General features: G+C 47.3%; 1 protein-coding gene across 1 annotated transcript; it reads right to left on the bottom strand.

Annotated features, from left to right (window-relative positions):
• Positions 1-1055: 1055 nt before the first annotated feature.
• LOC129701969 (interferon-inducible GTPase 5-like) lies at positions 1056-5648 on the bottom strand. The gene has a single exon (XM_055643428.1). The coding sequence runs from the start codon at positions 5301-5303 to the stop codon at positions 4047-4049; it is 1257 nt and encodes a 418-aa protein (XP_055499403.1). The 5' UTR covers positions 5304-5648; the 3' UTR covers positions 1056-4046.
• Between the last annotated feature and the right edge of the window lie 14267 nt (positions 5649-19915).

The raw sequence follows: 19915 nt of genomic DNA, 5'->3' as shown, positions 1-19915 counted from the left end.
TTTCTATTTGCTCATATCTGTTTACGACGCCATTTCATCCGGATGTTTCAATACCTTCTGCTGAATCCCTTCCACTGCCTTGGTCCCAGGACAACTTCCTTCACAACTCACCAAATAGGAACGGCTTCTCCCCGCCTTCTGCATTCAGTTCCACAATGTGCATCGTCATTTTACACGCTGGGCACAATTGTAAACATACTTGCGACATTTTGGAACACATAACAGTGTCATCTGTCCCCACATCTACGTCATTTAGAACGTCATTTAGAAACACTTTTTCTGACAGAGAGTGGTGAGTGTGTGGAATTGTCTGCCTCAGACGTCGGTGGATGCAGGTTCTCTGGATGTTTTCAAGAGAGAGCTAGATAGGACTTAAAAATAGCGGAGTCAGGGGATATGGGGAGAAAGCAGGAACGGGGTCTGATTGGGGATGATCAGCTATGATCACATTGAATGGCGGTGCTGGCTCGAAAGGCCGAATGGCCAACTCCTGCACCTGTCTATTGTCTAGATTGGAGCGGCTGGGCTTGAATACTCTTGAATTAAGAAGGATGAGCGGAGATCTTATTGAAACATATAAGATTATTAAGGGTTTGGACACTCTAGAGGTAGGAAACATGTTCCCGATGTTGGGGGAGTCCAGAACCAGGGGCCATAATTCAAGAATAAGTGGTGAGCCATTTAGAACGGAGATGAGAAAAACATTTTCACACAGAGTTGTGAGTGTGTAGAATTCTCTGCCTCAGAGGTTGGTGGAGGCTGGTTCTCTGGATGCTTTCAAGAGGGAGTTAGATAGAGCTCTTAGGAATAGCGGAGTTAAGGGATATGGTGAGAAGGCGGGAACGGGGTACTGATTGTGGATGATCAGCCATGATCACATTGAATGGCGGTGCTGGCTCGACGGGCTGAATGGCCTTTTCCTGCACCTATTGTCTATTGATACACTGCCCGACAAAATACTATGTTTACAAACCTGTTGTGATGCTGCTGCAAATTAAGAATGTCGTTAATCCGTTTCGGGACATATGACAATAAAACACTCTGACACTGAAGCATTCGGTAGATGTTTCCGTCTTTAATGATGAAAGATGATGAAAGAAAAAACATAATATTTTAACCCATTCCCTCACTGCCCCATGTAATCTCCCAGAATCTTTAACACAGTCATTGTTGTCTTGCACATGAAGGTTTACTACAGAACCATTTACATCGGGTAAAACACGTCTTAAGGCACAGTTATGCATTAACAATAGAAACATTCAGAATATTGTAAATTAATTACAGCGTAAATGAACAGTCCTAATCCTTACCCTGATACAATTTCTCAGATCACTGACATCCATCTGTTTACTGAGTCAGTGATGAAGCAGCATAGTTCAGTGTGATGGTGTAACAAGCTCCCACACCTTCCTCCCACTGTACCTGGCCTTTGCAATGTGTTTCTTACAAATTATTGTCCACTGCTTTTCCAATTCCTCGGAAGTTTATATCTAGTTTAGTTTAGTTTAGTGTCACATAGAGGTACAGTGAAATGTTTTTGTGCGGGCTAACCAGTCAGCGGAAAGACAATCTATGATTACAATCAAGCCATTCACGGTGTACAGATACACGATGAGGGATAAGGGTCCATTTCCTGTAGATGAATAGACACCGCCATCCAACACAAAGGAATCTTCCACTTCATTCCCACAATTGCCTTACTCGGCAAACAACCGGTTTTTGGTTTGTGTTGTAGTCTGTGATTTTTGGGGGAATTTGTCAAATCCAAGATAAATTTGTTGACTGGAATGTTCAGAGCACTTTATAACCATATAACCATATAACAATTTACAGCACGGAAACAGGCCATCTCGACCCTTCTAGTCCGTGCCGAACACATAATCTCCCCTAGTCCCATATACCTGCGCTCAGACCATAACCTTCCATTCCTTTCCCGTCCATATAACTATCCAATTTATTTTTAAATGATAAAAATGAACCTGCCTCCACCACCTTCACTGGAAGCTCATTCCACACAGCCACCACTCTCTGAGTAAAGAAGTTCCCCCTCATGTTACCCCTAAACTTCAGTCCCTTAATTCTCAAGTCATGTCCCCTTGTTTGAATCTTCCCTACTCTCAGTGGGAAAAGCTTTTCCACGTCAACTCTATCTATCCCTCTCATCATTTTAAAAACCTCTATCAAGTCCCCCCTCAACCTTCTGCGCTCCAAAGATTAAAGCCCTAACTTGTTCAATCTTTCTCTGCAACCTAGTTGCTGAAACCCAGGCAACATTCTAGTAAATCTCCTCTGTACTCTCTCTATTTTGTTGACATCCTTCCTATAATTAGGCGACCAAAATTGTACACCATACTCCAGAATTGGCCTCACCAATGCCTTGTACAATTTTAACATTACATCCCAACGTCTATACTCAATGCTCTGATTTATAAAGGCCAGCACACCAAAAGCTTTCTTTACCACCCTATCTACATGAGATTCCACTTTCAGGGAACTGTGCACAGTTATTCCCAGATCCCTCTGTTCACCTACATTCTTCAATTCCCTACCATTTACCATGTACATCCTATTTTGATTTGTCCTGCCAAGATGTAGCACCTCACACTTATCAGCATTAAACTCCATCTGCCATCTTTCAGCCCACTCTTCCAACTGGCATAAATCTCTCTGTAGACTTTGAAACTCTACTTCATTACCCGCAACTCCACCTATCTTAGTATCATCTGCATACTTACTAATCCAATTTACCACACCATCATCCAGATCATTGATGTACATGACAAACAACAGTGGACCCAACACAGATCCCTGTGGCACCCCACTCGTCACTGGCCTCCAACCTGACAAACAACCATCCACCATTACTCTCTGTCATCTCCCATTCAGCCACTGTTGAATCCATCTTGCTACTCAACCATTAATACCCAACCATTGAACCTTCTTAACCAACCTTCCATGAGGAACCTTGTCAAAGGCCTTACTGAAGTCCATATACACAACATCCACTGCTTTACCCTCATCAATTTTCCAAGTAACATCTTCAAAAAATTCAAGAAGATTAGTCAAACATGACCTTCCAAGCACAAATCCATGTTGACTGTTCCTAATAGACCCTGTTTATCCAGATGCTTATATATATTATCTCTAAGTATTCTTTTCATTAAGTTGCCCACCACTGACGTCAAACTAACAGGTCTATAATTGCTAGGTTTACTCTTAGACCCCTTTTTAAACAATGGAACAACATGCGCAGTACGCCAATCCCCCGGCACTATTCCCGTTTCTCATAACCCTTGAAATATTTCTGCCATAGCCCCTGCTATTTCTACACTAACTTCCCTCAATGTCCTAGGGAATATCCTGTCCGGACCTGGAGACTTATCCACTTTTATATTTCTCAAAAGTGTCAGTACTTCCTCTTCTTTGAATCTCATAGTTTCCATAGCTACTCTACTTGTTTCCCTTACCTCACATAATTCAATATCTTTCTCCTTGGTGAATACCAAAGAAAAGAAACTGTTCAATATCTCCCCCATCTCTTTTGGCTCTGCAGATAGTTTGTCTCACCTTAGAAATTGATTGATCTGCTATTTCTAACACCAGGCTTTTCATTTCAGTTATTTTTCACAACCACTGTGTGTTCCACACGGTAAGATGAAGAATCAGTAAAATCAATAACTCATCCCCAATATACAATGTCATTCATATGTTTTCTCCCAAAACGTTTCTGTGGAAGGACTACCACATATATTTCATGTCAACATTTAAGCGTTTTTTGTGCCTTCATAGTACCTGACACATGAAATAACATGCTCCAAACTGAGGCTGTATCTAGCTAGATTGAGCAATGCCTGGACATGGTATAAACAGGTTGGATACAGACGGTATATAAGAAAGCAAGTGTTTTCAATCAATTGTCAAGGGTGATCTTTGATTGTTAATAAACTGAGTTTTTTAGGGAAAGTTTTGGTGAAATTTGAAATGACTCGTCACCTGTACAAACGGGATAACTTTCCCCCCCATTAATAGATGTAAATGTAAAGCAGTTAATTAATTTCAAATGCTGCCCTCACCACCCTCTCCGCACTCTCTGTCAGATCCTTCAGTGCATCTCGCAGCATCGTGAAGGTCATGAGGAATGATGAACCTGCTCCAAAAATGGAACCAATGACAGGGACAAAGTCGAGAGCTAGTTCCAGAGCTGACACGGTAACAGCAGCAGTCCCCCAACCTATCCTCATAATGATATCTGGAGTTATTTCTCCCAGCAGATGAGGTTTTACTGCAGCCTTTAGCTCTTCCACAGGTTTACCTGTTCTGTTGGCCAGTCGGTGAAGAGAAGCATCATCTAGACCCAGACATTGCTGGAAATGTATTATTACTCTAATCAATATCCCAATGTCACAAGCGAGAGAGAGCCCAGGGATTGGGATCGCTCCCATTCCTCCAGAGAGAGTGGCGAACATCCAGATGTCCTTCTTCAGTATTTCATTTTTCTTTTGAACAATTTCTACACTTTCTATAGGAAGGGCCAGAATAAAGGCCCTTTTCTTTACATTCGTTAAATCACCTTCAAGTGCTTCCTTTAACCGATTGAAATCATACCGATCCGGCTCAAAACTGGAAATCAGGAATACGGTGTGATTTGGGATCCCGGCTTTTCCCAACCCACCGACGCAGTCACTACGGATCATTTCCATTTCTGCAACTTTATCAAATTCTTTCCGTTGTCTCCGCATACAATTAAGGTCAATGTCTATCTTAGAGCGGACAAAATAGAACTTCTTCCCCAGCCGATTAATCTCCATGGCAAGTTTTGCATCATTCCCTGTGAATCGACCAGCTGACACTATGATGACAAAATCGTATTTTTGAAATTGCATTTTCTTCAGGTAGGAACCCGCGGTGAATTGTGTAGATCCGGTCCCCGGCAGGTCCCAGTAGCGGACATTGGGCAGAGTGGGATGTGGGTATCTGGTTGGCGCCATTGTAGTTTCCTTGTTCCCAACCGCAGCCGCTCCCTCGTCTTCGCTACGAAGCCCTCTCATGGCGTTGATGAAGGTGGATTTTCCTGTACCCGTGTCTCCCGCCACGGCGATGTTCAGCTCGGTGTTGTTCAGTTCTTTGATTTTATTCTGTATCAAAGGTTGAACGTTTTCCACACCTCCCGTTTCGAACTCGGACTTCAGTATGCTGATTTCTTCCTGTGTGAAGAATGCGGGGGTCTCAGACTGAGCCGCCTGTTGGCTAAAACGAAAAATGTTTGGTGATAGTTTCCAGTTGAAACAGCACCTATTTAGCATCACGGTAATAGAGTCTTACAGTACACAGTTCCATCAACCCAACTCTCCTTGTCAACATAGATGACCCATCTAAGCCAATCCCATTTGCCCGCATTTAGCCCATGTTCATGTAAAGATTTAATATCCATGTATCTGTACCAGTCATTGTTTAATGCTGTTATGATACCATCCTCAACTACCTCCACTGACACTTTGTCCCATATACCCACGACAATGAGAGTGAAAAGGCTGCTCCTCACATTCCTGATAAATCACGCTCCTCGCACCTTAAACCGTTGGTTCTTGATTCCTTCATCCTGGATTCTCTGCAGTTGCCCTATCTTTTAGTCTCATGACTTTGTACACCTCTATAAATCACCCCTCATCCTTCTGTGCTCCAAAGGACATGAATTAATCACGTAATCCCTCATCGTAACTCCTCATAAAATACAGATCAAACTTCAAACTGGTAAGTTCTCGTTTAATCTTACTATTCTAGCCGTTTCCTCACTACCGATGTTAGACTAACTGGTCTGTGATTCCCCGTTTTCTCTCTCCATCCTTTTTTTAAAAAGTGGGGTTACATTAGCTACCCTCCAATCCTCAGGAACTACTCCAGAATCTAAAGAGTTTTGAAAAATTGTCACTAATGTCCTGTCTATGTATTTCCCTCTCCCCTGACTTCAATCTAAGGGAGGGTCTTGACCTGAAACTGTGCCAATTCCTTCTATTCAAAGATACTGCCTGTCCCACTGGGTTTTCCCCGTGATGTATTCAATCCATCGCCGGTGACCGCAGACAGGGCGGCACGGTGGTGAATCGGTAGAGTTGTTAATGCTCCTGTAACACTTCGGAAACCGGAACGGAAACCTCTGGAGACTTTGTGCCCCACCCAAGGCTTCCGTGCAGTTCCTGGTGGTTGCAGGTGGTTGCCAGTAGTGGAAGGCAGGGCCGGCCCTAGGCCGATTGGACCGATTTTTCCAAACCTCTTTGTAAAAGGACTTACTGCACACACACAAGTCTTTTACTATAACTATTTATTAGGTCACTGTTAATCACTATGCTGTAGCTGTCCGTGGTCATCACTGGAGCTAGAGAGCGAGCTAGAGGTGGGGACACTACAATTATACTGGAGACAATGGGGAGTGGTTAGTAATACGGGAGGTCACTATGGTTAAAGGAACATGCACTGATCTACATCCTTCCTCTGGGAAACAAAAGCATGGCAGGTACTATACAGAGTGACCACGGCTCATATGCTACGAACACCAACCGCACCGGCAACAGTACAACACTATGCGAATTCCCCGTAGCGGACAGGCGGCCTGACCAGGCGGCCAGAGCGGGTGCGTAAACCGCCCTCCTCCTCATCGTCGGGAACAGAAGGGACGGCAGCCGGGGGATGGGCAGGAGAGGCGGGCGGAGGAGAATGCGGGGCTGCGGGTGGAGAGACAGGCTTGGCAGGGGAGGGAGGTTTTGCGGGCGATGCTGGCTTGACAGGCGAGGCAGGGGAACGGGCGGACAGTTGTGAAGGTAGGGTGCGTGGCATGCGAGGCGTAGACGGGGCCTGAGGGGCCACGGGAGGTCTGGAAGAGATGGGGGGGTGAGAAGGATCCGCGGGAGGCGGAGCGGGCTCATTCACAAGGAGTAAGTGCTGGCGGGAGCGACGGTAGATAGCCCCCTCGTAGTCGACGAAATAGGAGCGCGGAGAACCGGCGTCTCCGACTACGACTGCCAGGCGGTAGTGGCCAGTGGGGGATTGCATCCGGACAACCTGCCCCGGGAGCAGACGTGGAAGTAGGCGGGCAGATTTGTCAAAAGAGCGCTTCTGGGTGTCCTGTTTTTTGGCAATGCGCTCAGTGACAGTGGCAGGATTTTGTACAGAGGGCTTGAGGGACTGCTGGGAAACCGGCAGGGGAGGTCTGGTGGTGCGAGACATGAGGCGTTGGGCAGGGGAACCGAGCGCAGGGTCGCGGGAAATGTTGCGGAGGTTAAGCAGGGCAAGGTGGAAATCGGCACGGAACAGGCGGCAGTGTTCCAGCAGCTCCTTGGCACTACAAACGGCCCGCTCAGCAAGTCCGTTGCTCTGAGGAAACTCGGGGCTGCTGGTGATGTGGTGAAAGTTCCAACGGGCAGCAAAGGTCTTGAACTCGTCGCTGGAGAACTGGCTGCCGTTGTCGGACCGGAGGGTCACCGGGGAGCCGAAGGTGGAAAAGTGACGGCGAAGCTTCCCGATGACGGCGGCAGAGGTGATGGAGGTCAGCTGATCGACCTCGAACCAGCTGGAATAGGAATCCACCAGGACCAGGAAGTGCTTTCCGCGCCACTCAAAGAGGTCGGTGGCAACGGCCATCCATGGGAGCTCTGGAGCCGGTGGCTGCAGGAGAGGCTGGCGCTGCTGATGGGGGTGCAGGGTGTTGCAGGCAGCGCAGGCGGAGACCCTGTCACGGATGTCCTGAGCCATGCCAGGCCAGTAGAATTGGCTTTGGGCATGGGAGAGGGTAGCTTCCACCCCAGGGTGGCCGCTGTGAGCAGTCTGGAAATAGTGATCCCGGAGTGCGGCAGGCACCACGACTTTGTGACCCTTTACCACCACGCCGGCGTGAAACACCAGTTCGTCGCGAACGAGAAAATATGGTGCCGCGCCAGCAGGCAGTTCGGAGCGACGGTCAGGCCAACCACGGCGGATAACGTCCGCAAGTTGTTGCAGGGCAGGATCATCAGCAGTATGTTGGACCAGGGACTGCATCTGCTGTGAAGGAACAATGTTGACGTTTAGTACCAGAAGGTCGGAGGATTCGTACGGGTGGCGGACAACGGAAGGCAGCGGAGCACGAGAAAGAGTGTCAGCTACAAACATGTCTTTGCCCTTACGGTAGACGATCTGGAACGTGAAACGCTGGAGCTGCAGCATCATGCGCTGCAACCGGGAAGAAGCAACATGGATAGGTTTATTCAGGATTGTCACCAACGGCTGGTGGTCAGTCTCGATGGTGAAAGAGTTGCCGAGGATGTAGTCTTTAAACTTGGAGCAAGCGAAGACCACGGCAAGCAGCTCTTTTTCAATCTGGGCATATCGCTGCTCGGCAGGGGTCATGGTGCGTGAAGCGTAGGAGACGGGCAGCTGAAGGTTGTCATAAAGCTGCAGGCAAGCGGCACCGAGACCAAACTTCGAGGCATCGCAAGTGAGGATAATGGGTCGGTGCAGGTCGAAAAATTTCAAAGTCGGGGTAGCGGCAAGCTTTAGCTTCAGAGTCACGAAAGCTGACTGGTGGTGCGGGAGCCAGACCCACGCGGAGTCCTTTTTGATTAGTTCCCGAAGGGGGGCACTCAGTTCACTGAGGTCGGGTATGAATTTACCCAGGTAATTGACCATGCCCAGGAAACGCTGCAGGCCAGGGACGTCGGTAGGAGCGGGCATGTCAGTGACTGCTGACGTTTTCTGGGGGTCGGGTTTGAGACCCCCAGCCGTGAAGACATGGCCAACGTAAGTGACTTCTGGAACCCGGAATCGGCATTTCTTCGGGTTCAGCTTGAGGTTTATCACCCGCGCCCTGTCCAGGACTTTGCGGAGGTTCAGGTCGTGCTCAGCAACGTCCCTCCCGTACACCAGAATGTCATCCACGATGATGGCGCACGGTAAGCCGGCAAACAGTTGCTCCATGGTGCGCTGGAAAACCTCGCTGGCAGAGTTGATTCCAAACGGCATGCGGAGGAAACGGAACCGGCCGAAGGGAGTGCTGAAAGTGGTGAGGAATGAGGAGCGTTCGTCCAGAGGGATCTGCCAGAAGGAGCTCTTGGCGTCTAGGACTGAAAAGACAGTAGCAGGGCCGACCTGTGCAGCAACGTCCTCTACCGTCCGCATGGGGTAGTGGGGGCGCTTGATGGCAAGGTTGAGGTCCTTGGGGTTAATGCAGATCCGAATCTCGCTTTTGTCCTTTTTGGCTGCGACGACCATGGTGGAGACCCACCTGGTGGGAACGCTCACCTCCTTGAGGATGCCCATGGTCACCATATCGCGCAGAGTAGACTCCACGCGGCCCTTCATGGCAAAGGAGACGCGGTGTGCCGGTCGAATCACCGGGTCGACGCTCGGGTCGACAACAATCTTGTAGTCGCAGGGCAGCTTGCCCAGAACGTCATCAAAACGGTCGGGGTATTCAATAAGTGGGTCCATGGGAGCCTGCACCAGGTGAATGCTGTGGTGGAATGAGACTAGCCCCAAGTCCTGACACGCACGGGCGCCCAGCAGGGTGACGTTGTCAGAGTCCAGAAGGTGGAAAGTGAGGGGCCGAGAGGTCTCTAGAACTGTGCAGATAAGAGTTGCCTTTCCCACGGGAACCAGGACGCCCCCCCCCGTAGGCATGGAGGCAGGTGTCGCCAGGGAGTACTTTCTCACCAGATCTGATCTGCTTGAAAAGGCTTATTGACATAACATTGGCGAAAGCGCCAGTATCGACCTTGGCTGAAAAGGAATGGCCGTTCACAGTAACATGCACAGAGGGATCCGTAATCAGAGCAGGTGTACCCAAAAGTGAAAAAATAGTTGGATCTTCACGAGAGGGGAGTGCATCAGAATCTTGGAGCTCCTCCAGCTCGTACTGAGGAAGCAGAGCGCTATCAGGGAGGGCAATGTTGTTTAGTTCGGCAAGGTTGTTTAGACTCCTTCTCGGAGCAGGGACTGGCTTCCCACGGGAACGGCAGGCGGCAGAAAAGTGGCCGAGTTTGCCACAGGAAAGACAGGTCTTGCCCTGTGCGGGGCAAATGTTTGAGGGATGAGCCGTAAAAAAGCAGTTAGGGCAGCGTCGCGGGACAGTGGAGGTGGCGACTTTCATGGGGAGAGCCGCGGGGTTGCGTCGCGTAGTCAGGCGACCGGCTTGACCGGTGAAGTTAATGTCCTGGGGAGCCTGTCTGGACACGGAACCAACGGCTTCAGACATGCGTGCAGAATACATAGCATCCCGCAGTGTCAGATCGGGTTTCACTAAGAGCTGCTCACGCAGTCTATCGTTTCGGAGACCATTGACCAGGACGTCCCTAATTAATTCGTCAGGGGTGATTGTGTCAAGGCGGCAGCGCTGAGCCAGGTGATGCAAGGCGGCAATGAAAGTGCCGACAGGCTCGCCTGGCAGCTGCTGCCTCTGGAAGAATTTGAAGCGTTCGATGATGTTGTTGGTAGGAATATCACAGAGGGCAGCGAACTTATTAAGGAGACATACCGGGTCGTTGCGGTCCTCTCCGGCGGCGAAATGGAACGATGCATACTGATCCATAGCTGCAGGTCCCGCGAGGTTAAGCAATAGGTGAGCCTGTACTGCAGGAGTGGCATCAGGATGGGCGATAGCAATATAATGCTCGTAATCGCGCTGGAACACGGTCCAGCGATGGACAATGTCCGTGTCGAACACCAACTGGTCTGGTCGACGACAGTGGTGGGACATGATAAAAGAAAGGAGGGAAGGACTGGGAGAAAGAAATGATAAAAGAAAAACCGATGAACAGGAGACGCAAGTCTACCGCTATGACACCATGTACAAGGACTTACTGCACACACACAAGTCTTTTACTATAACTATTTATTAGGTCACTGTTAATCACTATGCTGTAGCTGTCCGTGGTCATCACTGGAGCTAGAGAGCGAGCTAGAGGTGGGGACACTACAATTATACTGGAGACAATGGGGAGTGGTTAGTAATACGGGAGGTCACTATGGTTAAAGGAACATGCACTGATCTACACTCTTCTAAACATAATTACATTTTACTGGGGAATGTAGATTGATGCATTAATGACACATTGAGAATTTTATTAAAACTCACCATTATGATTCAGAACTTCTTCTTGGTGACATTCTTGGTCTGCAGTTTAATCATTCAATTTACCTACCGACCCACATTGTGTCTCTCTGTCTATCGCTCTCTCCCACCCTCTCTCTCTCGCGCGCTCTCTCCCTCTCTCTCTCGTGCACTCTCTCTCTCTCCCCCGTCCCCGCCTCTCTCTCTAGCTCTCTCGGCATTCCCGGAATCATTAACGTTTTGCAGTAGACAAAAATGCTGGAGAAACTCAGCGGGAGAGGCAGCATCTATGGAGGGAAGGAAATATGCAACGTTTCGGGTCGAACCCCTTCTTCAGACCCGGCCATTTCCTTCGCTCCATAGATGCTGCCTCTCCCGCTAAGTTTCTCCAGCATTTATGTATACCGCAAAACGTCAATGATCCCTCTGTGTGAGTTCATTCAAGAGCTTAAAATCTCTGTGTAGCACTGTCCCTTTCTTCAAATTCACACTTTGAAATACAATACAGTTTCCGACTTAAACATTTCGCAGCAGTATCGCGATTAGTCGATTCCCACGCATTTTAAATCCTCGTTCGATTTAGTGTAATGTTCATAACTGATTGATGTAGTTTTTTTTAAAAGATACAGTGCATTACAATAAATAGTTTCATGCATACCCGGTACTAAATGTAGGTATGTTACAAAACTTACCTTCAGCAGTGCTGCAGTTCTGTCACTGCCCGTGCGCGACTTTGGCGCCTATGAGAGCTAGGGAGTGGGGGGGGGGGGGGGGGGCTTGAAATGCTTTTTTTTTCCCCAGCCTGTTGACATCGATTTTTGTCAGGCTGTTTAGCTGCGAAAGAATAATCGCTCTGGCATCGGTTTTATTTAGTTTTTTTTCAAATTGCACTGCATATTTTAAAGAGCAGCAGTAATTAAAAAATCAACTTCTAAAGTTCTTCATTAGGATGGAGAGTGACATCGTTAATTCAGAAACAAGGATCCTGAACTTAAAGAAAGGTAAATTTGAGGGTATGAGACGTGAATTGGCCAAGATAAACTGGCGATTGATTCTTAAAGGGTTGACGGTGGATATGCAATGGAAGGCATTTAAAGACTGCACTGCATGGATGAAATACAATTGTTCATCCCAGTTTGGCAAAAAAATAAATCAGGGAAGGTAGTGCATCCGTGGATAACAAGGGAAATCAGGGATAGTATCAAAACAAAAGATGAAGCGTACAAATTAGCCAGAAAAAGCAGCCTACCAGAGGACTGGGAGAAATTCAGAGACCAGCAGAGGAGGACAAAGGGCTTAATTAGGAAAGAGAAAATAGATTATGAAAGAAAACTGGCAGGGAACATAAAAACTGACTGCAAAAGCGTTTATAGATATGTGAAGAGAAAAAGATGAGTTAAAACAAATGTAGGTCCCTTGCAGTCAGAAACGGGTGAGTTGATCATGGGGAACAAGGACATGGCAAACTAATTGAATAACTACTTTGGTTCTGTCTTCACCAAGGAAGACATAAATAATCTGCGGGAAATAGCAGGGGGCCGGGTGTCAAATGAGATGGAGGAACTGAGTGAAATCCAGGTTAGCCGGGAAGTGGTGTTAGGTAAATTGAATGGATTAAAGGCTGATAAATCCCCAGGGCCAGATAGGCTGCATCCCAGAGTACTTAAGGAAGTAGCCCCAGAAATAGTGGATGCATTAGTGATAATTTTTCAAAACTCTTTCGATTCTGGAGTAGTTCCTGAGGTTTGGAGGGTAGCTAATGTAACACCACTTTTTAAAAATGGAGGGAGAGAGAAAACAGGGAATTACAGACCAGTTAGTCTAACATCGGTAGTGGGGAAACTGCTAGAGTCAGTTATTAAAGATGGGATAGCAGCATATTTGGAAAGTGGTGAAATCATTGGACAAAGTCAGCATGGATTTATGAAGGGAAAATCATGTCTGACGAATCTTATAGAATTTTTCGAGGATGCAACTGGTAGAGTGGGTAAGGGAGAACCAGTGGATGTGTTATATCTGGACTTTCAAAAGGCTTTCGACAAGGTCCCACATAAGAGATTAGTATACAAACTTAAAGCACACGGTATTGGGGGTTCAATATTGATGTGGATAGAGAACTGGCTGGCAGACAGGAAGCAAAGAGTAGGAGTAAACGGGTCCTTTTCACAATTGCATGCAGTGACTAGTGGGGTACCGCAAGGCTCAGTTCTGGGACCCCAGCTATTTACGATATATTTTAATGATTTGGACGAGGGAATTGAATGCAACATCTCCAAGTTTGCGGATGACACGAAGCTGGGGGGCAGCGTTAGCTGTGAGGAGGCTGCAAGGTAACTTGGATAGGCTGGGTAAGTGGGCAAATGCATGGCAGATGCAGTATAATGTGGATAAATGTGCGGTTATCCACTTTGGTGGCAAAAACAGGAAAGAAGATTATTATCTGAATGGTGGCCGATTAGGAAAGGGGGAGATGCAACGAGACCTGGGTGTCATGGTACACCAGTGTTTAAAAGTAGGCATGCAGGTGCAGCAGGCAGTGAAGAAGGCGAATGGTATGTTAGCATTCATAGCAAGAGGATTTGAGTATAGGAGCAGGGAGGTTCTACTGCAGTTGTACAGTGTCTTGGTGAGACCACACTTGGAGTATTGCGTACAGTTTTGGTCTTCTAATCTGAGGAAGGATATTCTTGCCATAGAGGGAGTACAGAGAAGGTTCACCAGACTGATTACTGGGATGTCAGGACTTTCATATGAAGAAAGACTGGATAGACTCGGTTTGTACTCGCTAGAATTTAGAAGTTTGAGGGGGGATCTTATAGAAACTTACAAAATTCTTAAGGGGTTGGACAGGCTAGATGCAGGAAGATTGTTCCCGATGTTGGGGAAGTCCAGAACAAGGGGTCACAGTTTAAGGATAAGGGGCAAATCTTTTAGGACCGAGATGAGGAAAACATTTTTCACACAGAGAGTGGTGAATCTCTGTAATTCTCTCCCGCAGAAGGTAGTTGAGGCCAGTTCGTTGGCTATATTTAAGAGGGAGTCGGATTCAGATTCAGATTTAGATTCAACTTTAATTGTCATTGTCAGTGCACAGTACAGAGACAACAAAATGCATTTAGCATCTCCCTGGAAGAGCGACATAGCATATGATTTGAATAAATATTTACATTAGCATATATACAAACATAGTGTTTTTCCTGTGGGAGGAGTATCCGGGGAGGGGGGGGGGGGGGGGGGGGGGGGGGGGGGGGGGGGGGGGTGATTGGCAGTCACCGAGGTATGTTGTTGAGTAGAGTGACAGCCATCGGGAAGAAGCTGTTCCTGGACCTGCTGGTCCATCTGTAGCGCCTCCTGGATGGTAGGAGGGTAAGCAGTCCATGGTTGGGGTGAGAGCAGTCCTTGGCGATGCTGAGCGCCCTCCGCAGACAACGCTTGCTTTGGACAGACTCAATGGAGGGGAGCGTGGAACCGGTGATTCGTTGGGCAATTTTCACCACCCTCTGCAATGCCTTCCGGTCGGAGACAGAGCAGTTGATACAGTTGGTAAGGATGCTCTCAATGGTGCAGCGGTAGAAGTTCACCAGGATCTGAGGAGACAGATGGACCTTCTTTAGTCTCCTCAGGAAGAAGAGACGCTGGTGAGCCTTCTTGATCAGAGTTGAGGTATTGTGGGTCCAAGAGAGGTCATCGGAGATGTTAACACCCAGGAACCTGAAGCTAGAAACACGTTCCACCTCCGTCCCATTAATGTGGATGGGGGTGTGCGTGCCGCCCCTGGACTTCCTGAAGTCTACAATGAGCTCCTTGGTCTTCTTGGTGTTAAGGGCCAGGTTGTTGTCAGCGCACCATGCTGCTAAGTGCTGGACCTCCTCCCTGTAGGCCGACTCATCGTTGTTGCTGATGAGGCCAATCACCGTTGTATCATCTGCATACTTGATGATGGTGTTAGTACCATGTACAGGTGTGCAGTCATAGGTGAAGAGGGAGTAGAGTAGGGGGCTCAGCACACAGCCCTGTGGAACGCCGGTGTTCAGGGTGAGGGTTGAAGAGGTGTGCTTGTCTAACCTAACAGACTGTGGTCTGTTGGTTAGAAAGTCCAGTATCCAGTTGCAGAGGGAGGGATCGATGCCCAGGTTACCGAGTTTGGTGATCAGTTTAGATGGTATAATGGTGTTGAATACTGAGCTGTAATCGATGAACAGCATTCTTACGTAGGTGTCTCTGTTGTCAAGGTGGGAGAGGGCGGAGTGAAGTGCCATTGAGATGGCATCCTCTGTACTCCTGTTCTTGCGGTAGGCAAACTGATAGGGATCCAGTGTGGGGGGTAGGCAACTTTTGAGGTGTGCCAATTAGATGTGATTAGATGTGGCCCTTGTGGCTAAAGGGATCAGGGGGTATGGCGAGAAGGCAGGTACAGGATACTGAGTTGGATGATCAGCCATGATCTTATTGAATGGCGGTGCAGGCTCGAAGGGCCGAAGGGCCTACTCCTGCACCTATTTTCTATGTTTCTATGTTTCTATATGGGACAGGTAAAGGAAAGCCGTTTATTTCACATGTAAACGTGTTTCTTAGGATGCCTTTAATCAAAATTTCACATTGCGAAAAGGGAACTTAGTACCCATACGAATCGGAAGTATTTTTCCTGCCGATATGGGGTTTAAATTCACCGCAGCCGCAACGTTCCAAACGATCGCGTTCCTCAAAATCCCACGTAAGATGATTAAAATGCCCATTAATTTATGGGAATTAAAGACTAAATTCCTTTCATTTGGCCTATAAATGTATGACAATGAGATTTAAAAATCATGTTATATTGTGAGTTCTTGTATGAATGTTATTTGGACACTTAGGCTAGTTAAAAATGTTAACCATTTCTTAAGAAATTAAAAGATGTTTGGATCTAGTAATTGAATTTTGTAATTAGCTACAATTGGGTAACTAACTAATTATATGCTTTAATTTCAGGTCATCCATAAGATTGTTTCATATTTTTTTCAGAATGCTTTAATCTATAATAACTGAAAATTTCATTCAGTTCTCCTAATCTTTAAGAAAGTTATGGGCTTTTGACTGTCCTCGATCACAGCTTTTGTGTTGTCAATGAAAAGGCAATAGGGAACAAGATGCTAATTTTCGAGTATGAAAATGGCCATAACTTTTCTTAATACTGACGATATGATATTGAATTAGGTGTCAACTTAATTAAACTTATTTTTATGTTTTATCTGATGGGATAAATTGCAGACTTGATTTTTTTAATCTCAAAATATTGTAACATTGCTAGGAACTCTCCCCCGAATTGTCATGTTACTCACGCCACGTGACTCATTGATGATTATTTATTTATATTTCTATGAACAATTTTCCCAATTGGGCCCCGCACCTCCTAAGGCCGGCCCTGGTGGAAAGGGGTGGGAGACTGACAAAACCCTCCGGGAACCGCGCGGAAAACTTGGGTGGGGCGCAGAGTCTCCAGAGGTTTCTGTTCAGGTTTCCTAAGTGGGACAGGGGCATTACTTACAGCGCTTGCAGCACCAGAGACCAAGGTTGGATCCCGACCACGGGTGCTGTCTGTACTGAATTCTCCCTGTGACCTGCGTTGTTGTTCTCATTAGGTATTGTCCCCCAGCAGTCTCTGTTTCCGCACTGTCTTTAGCCTCATAGACCGTTAACTCCCGGGTCTGAGTGCCTGACTCGCCGGCGGGTAAAGAGTAAAGTCAGTCAAATGTGCTGGAGAAACTCAGCGGGTGCGGCAGCATCTATGGAGCGAGGGAATTAGGCAACGTTTCGGGCCGAAACGCTTCCTCAGACTGATGTGGGGGGGGAGGGGGTGGGGGGAAGAAGAAAGGAAGAGGAGGAACCAGACGGCTGAGGTAGAGCTGAGAGGGGGAGGAGACAATAAGAGCTACCGGAAATTGGAGAAGTCAATGTTCATGCTCCGCTATAAAATGTTTGGTTCATGCAGTTGGAGTACGGACTGACCAAGCGAAATATGGGGTGCTGCTCCGGCAATGTTCGGTGGTGTCCACTCTGGCCATGGAGGAGGTCCAGGACAGAAAGGTCGGCTTCGGAATGGGAGGGGGAGTTGTGGTGCTGAGCCACCGGGATACAGATTGGTTATTGCGGACCGAGCGGAGGTGTTCGGCAAAACGATCGCCAAGCCGACTGGAAACTGTTCAAAACACTCAGTGAGACAGGCAGCAGCCGCGGAGAGAATCAGTTATCAGTTTCTGAGTTATCTCTCTCCAGAGATGCTGCCTGTCCCGCTGAGTTACTCCAGCTTTTTGTGTCTATCTCTAAGTTATCAAATGTGAGTGAAGTGTTTCAGCTCGAGGATCCATTGGCTGCCTGGGCTGCTGAATGTTTCCAGCGTTTGATGTGAATTTTATTTCAGATCTCCAGTGCACTTGGTTTTCATTAACAGCATGAATTGAAGTGAGAGTTGGCAAAAGTGTGCACTGGGTTTGATCGACCTGGGCAGCAGGTGTGTGTGTGTGTGTGTGTGTGTGTGTGCGCGTGTGTGTGTGTGTGTGTGTGTGGTAGTAGCAAGGATGACATCAAAAGGAAAAAGTACAGATATGGTAAGGAAGAAATAAAAAAAAAACCCGAAGGAAATAGATGTTTACCAAAAAAAAGCGGGGCGGGCGATCGCACCGTGTCCGTGACTGGAAGAACGGGGGCGGGGGTTGGGGGAGGTGGTTTGAGTTCCTCTTTCTCCTGACCAGTCTCGACCCGACGGGGAGGAGTGTGTGTGGAAGAATGGAGAAGGGGAGGTGCCCTCACGCTCCCGGGTTAGCTCTCCCGTCCCTCCAGTCGCCATGCTTCACGCACACAGCCATTCTCCCTCCCTTCTCTCTCCTCCCCCCCCCCCCCCCCCCCACACACACACACACACACATCACGTACAGACAACTAAGATTGTTTTCCAGGCTCTAGTTAATTAAATTATTGTTTTTTTTTTACATTTCACAGTCACTAAAACAAGTGGTATTGTAACTATGTAATTTTTAGAGGTGATCTACACATTTTGTTTGTTACGTAGGCTTACATGTATGCAGTTTTACAGTAAAATGTAGCTTCGAACTGTTTGGTCCATTAACTCGCGGGCATTTTTAATCGCACTTTTTGATATATGAAGTATAATAAACTTTATTTGTATTTCAATGATTCTACAGGCCTTGGCTGGGAACCTGGGGCTCAGCGTGTGCGTGCGTGCGCGCGTGCGTGTGCGAATTGGACACGTTTCTAATTGTGATTTTCCCATCTTTTGTTCCACATAAACTGCGACGTTCGAGTGGAAATTAACCTGCAGCAGAGAAAGTAAATGTAGTCCGATAAAGGATAGGTGTTTCTCAGAGACTGTGTTTACACAAGCGGCATTTAGGGAGGCAGTAACAAAATGCTGCAGATCAGGTTTAATCGACGAATATATACATAAATACATGGAAAATAGGTGCAGGAGTAGGCCATTCGGCCCTTCGAGCCTGCACCGCCATTCAATATGATCATGGCTGATCATACAACTCAGTATCCTGTACCTGCCTTCTCTCCATACCCCCTGACCGTCTTTAGCCACAAGGGCCTCATCTAACTCCTTCTTAAATATAGCCAATGAACTGGCCTCAACTACCCTATGTGGCAGAGAGTTCCAGAGATTCACCACTCTGTGTGAAAAAAGTTCTTCTCATCTCGGTTTTAAAGGATTCCCCCCTTATCCTTAAGCTGTGACCCCTTGGCCTGGACTTCCCCAACATCGGGAAAAAAGTGATGGGGTCACACAACGGGTCAGGCAGCATCTGTGGACAAAAGGAATGGGTGACGTTGCAGAAGTCGGGATCCTTCTTCAAACTGAGAGTAGGAGGTGGGGGAAGGAAACTGGAGCGGGGTGTGGGTGGGTGTGAAGAGTTGGAGGTGGGAAAAGACCAGGACATATCAGCGCTCGTAACAAATCAGGGCGGTGCCCATTGTGTGATCTGAAGGGAAACAATGTGAACTGTTGAGCTGATGAAACAACCAGGGTGGAGGATGGGGGAGCGAAGTTGAGAGGAATGCTTGTAGGTTAATTTTAAAGTCTAATTCCTTTATTCTGCAGATGCAACTTGTTTCTGAGAATCACTGGGAGATTCAAAGCTAGTTACTGTCACAGGGTTTTATCCCAACACAACTAGAGAGCAGTTCTGAACTACTATCTACCTCTCCCGGGGCCCTCTGACTATCTTTGATCAGAATTTACTGTCTTTACCTTGCACTAGACGTTATTCCCTTATCGTGTATCTGTACATTGTAAATGGTTCAATTACAATAATGGATTGTCTTCCCGCTGACTGCAGAGCCACACGACAAAAGCTTTTCACTGTACCTCGCTACACGTGATAATAAACTAAACTGAACTGAACTGAATTAAGTTGGAAAGAGCGCAGAGACGATTTACGGGAGTGTTTCCAGGACTCGAAGACTTGAGCTCTAGGGAGAGGTTGGGCAGACTAAGACTTTATTCCTTGGAGCGCAGGAGGATGAGGGGTGATCTGAAAGATGCGTGCAATATCATGAAGGAAATTGAGCGTGAATCGACAGTCTCTTACCCGTGGTAGAGGCTTAGGGTTAAAGTGAGGGAGGAAAGGTTCCATTGGAACATGAGGGGCAACTTTTTTTACTCAGAGGGTGGCGGGTCTGTGCAACGAGCTACCAGAGGAACTAATTGAAGCAGGCACTATATCAACATCTAAAGTACATTTGGACAGTGGCATGGATGGAAAATGTTTATAAAGGTATGGACCAGTTGTGAACAAGTGGGACTAGCATAGATGGGGCATTGTGTTGGCACGGACCAGTTGG

The sequence above is a fragment of the Leucoraja erinacea genome, chromosome 12, assembly GCF_028641065.1.
Source record: "Leucoraja erinacea ecotype New England chromosome 12, Leri_hhj_1, whole genome shotgun sequence".
Taxonomy (NCBI): Eukaryota; Metazoa; Chordata; class Chondrichthyes; order Rajiformes; family Rajidae; genus Leucoraja; species Leucoraja erinaceus.
Note: the sequence above shows the minus strand (reverse complement) of the source record. Positions and strands in the feature narration are given on the sequence as shown.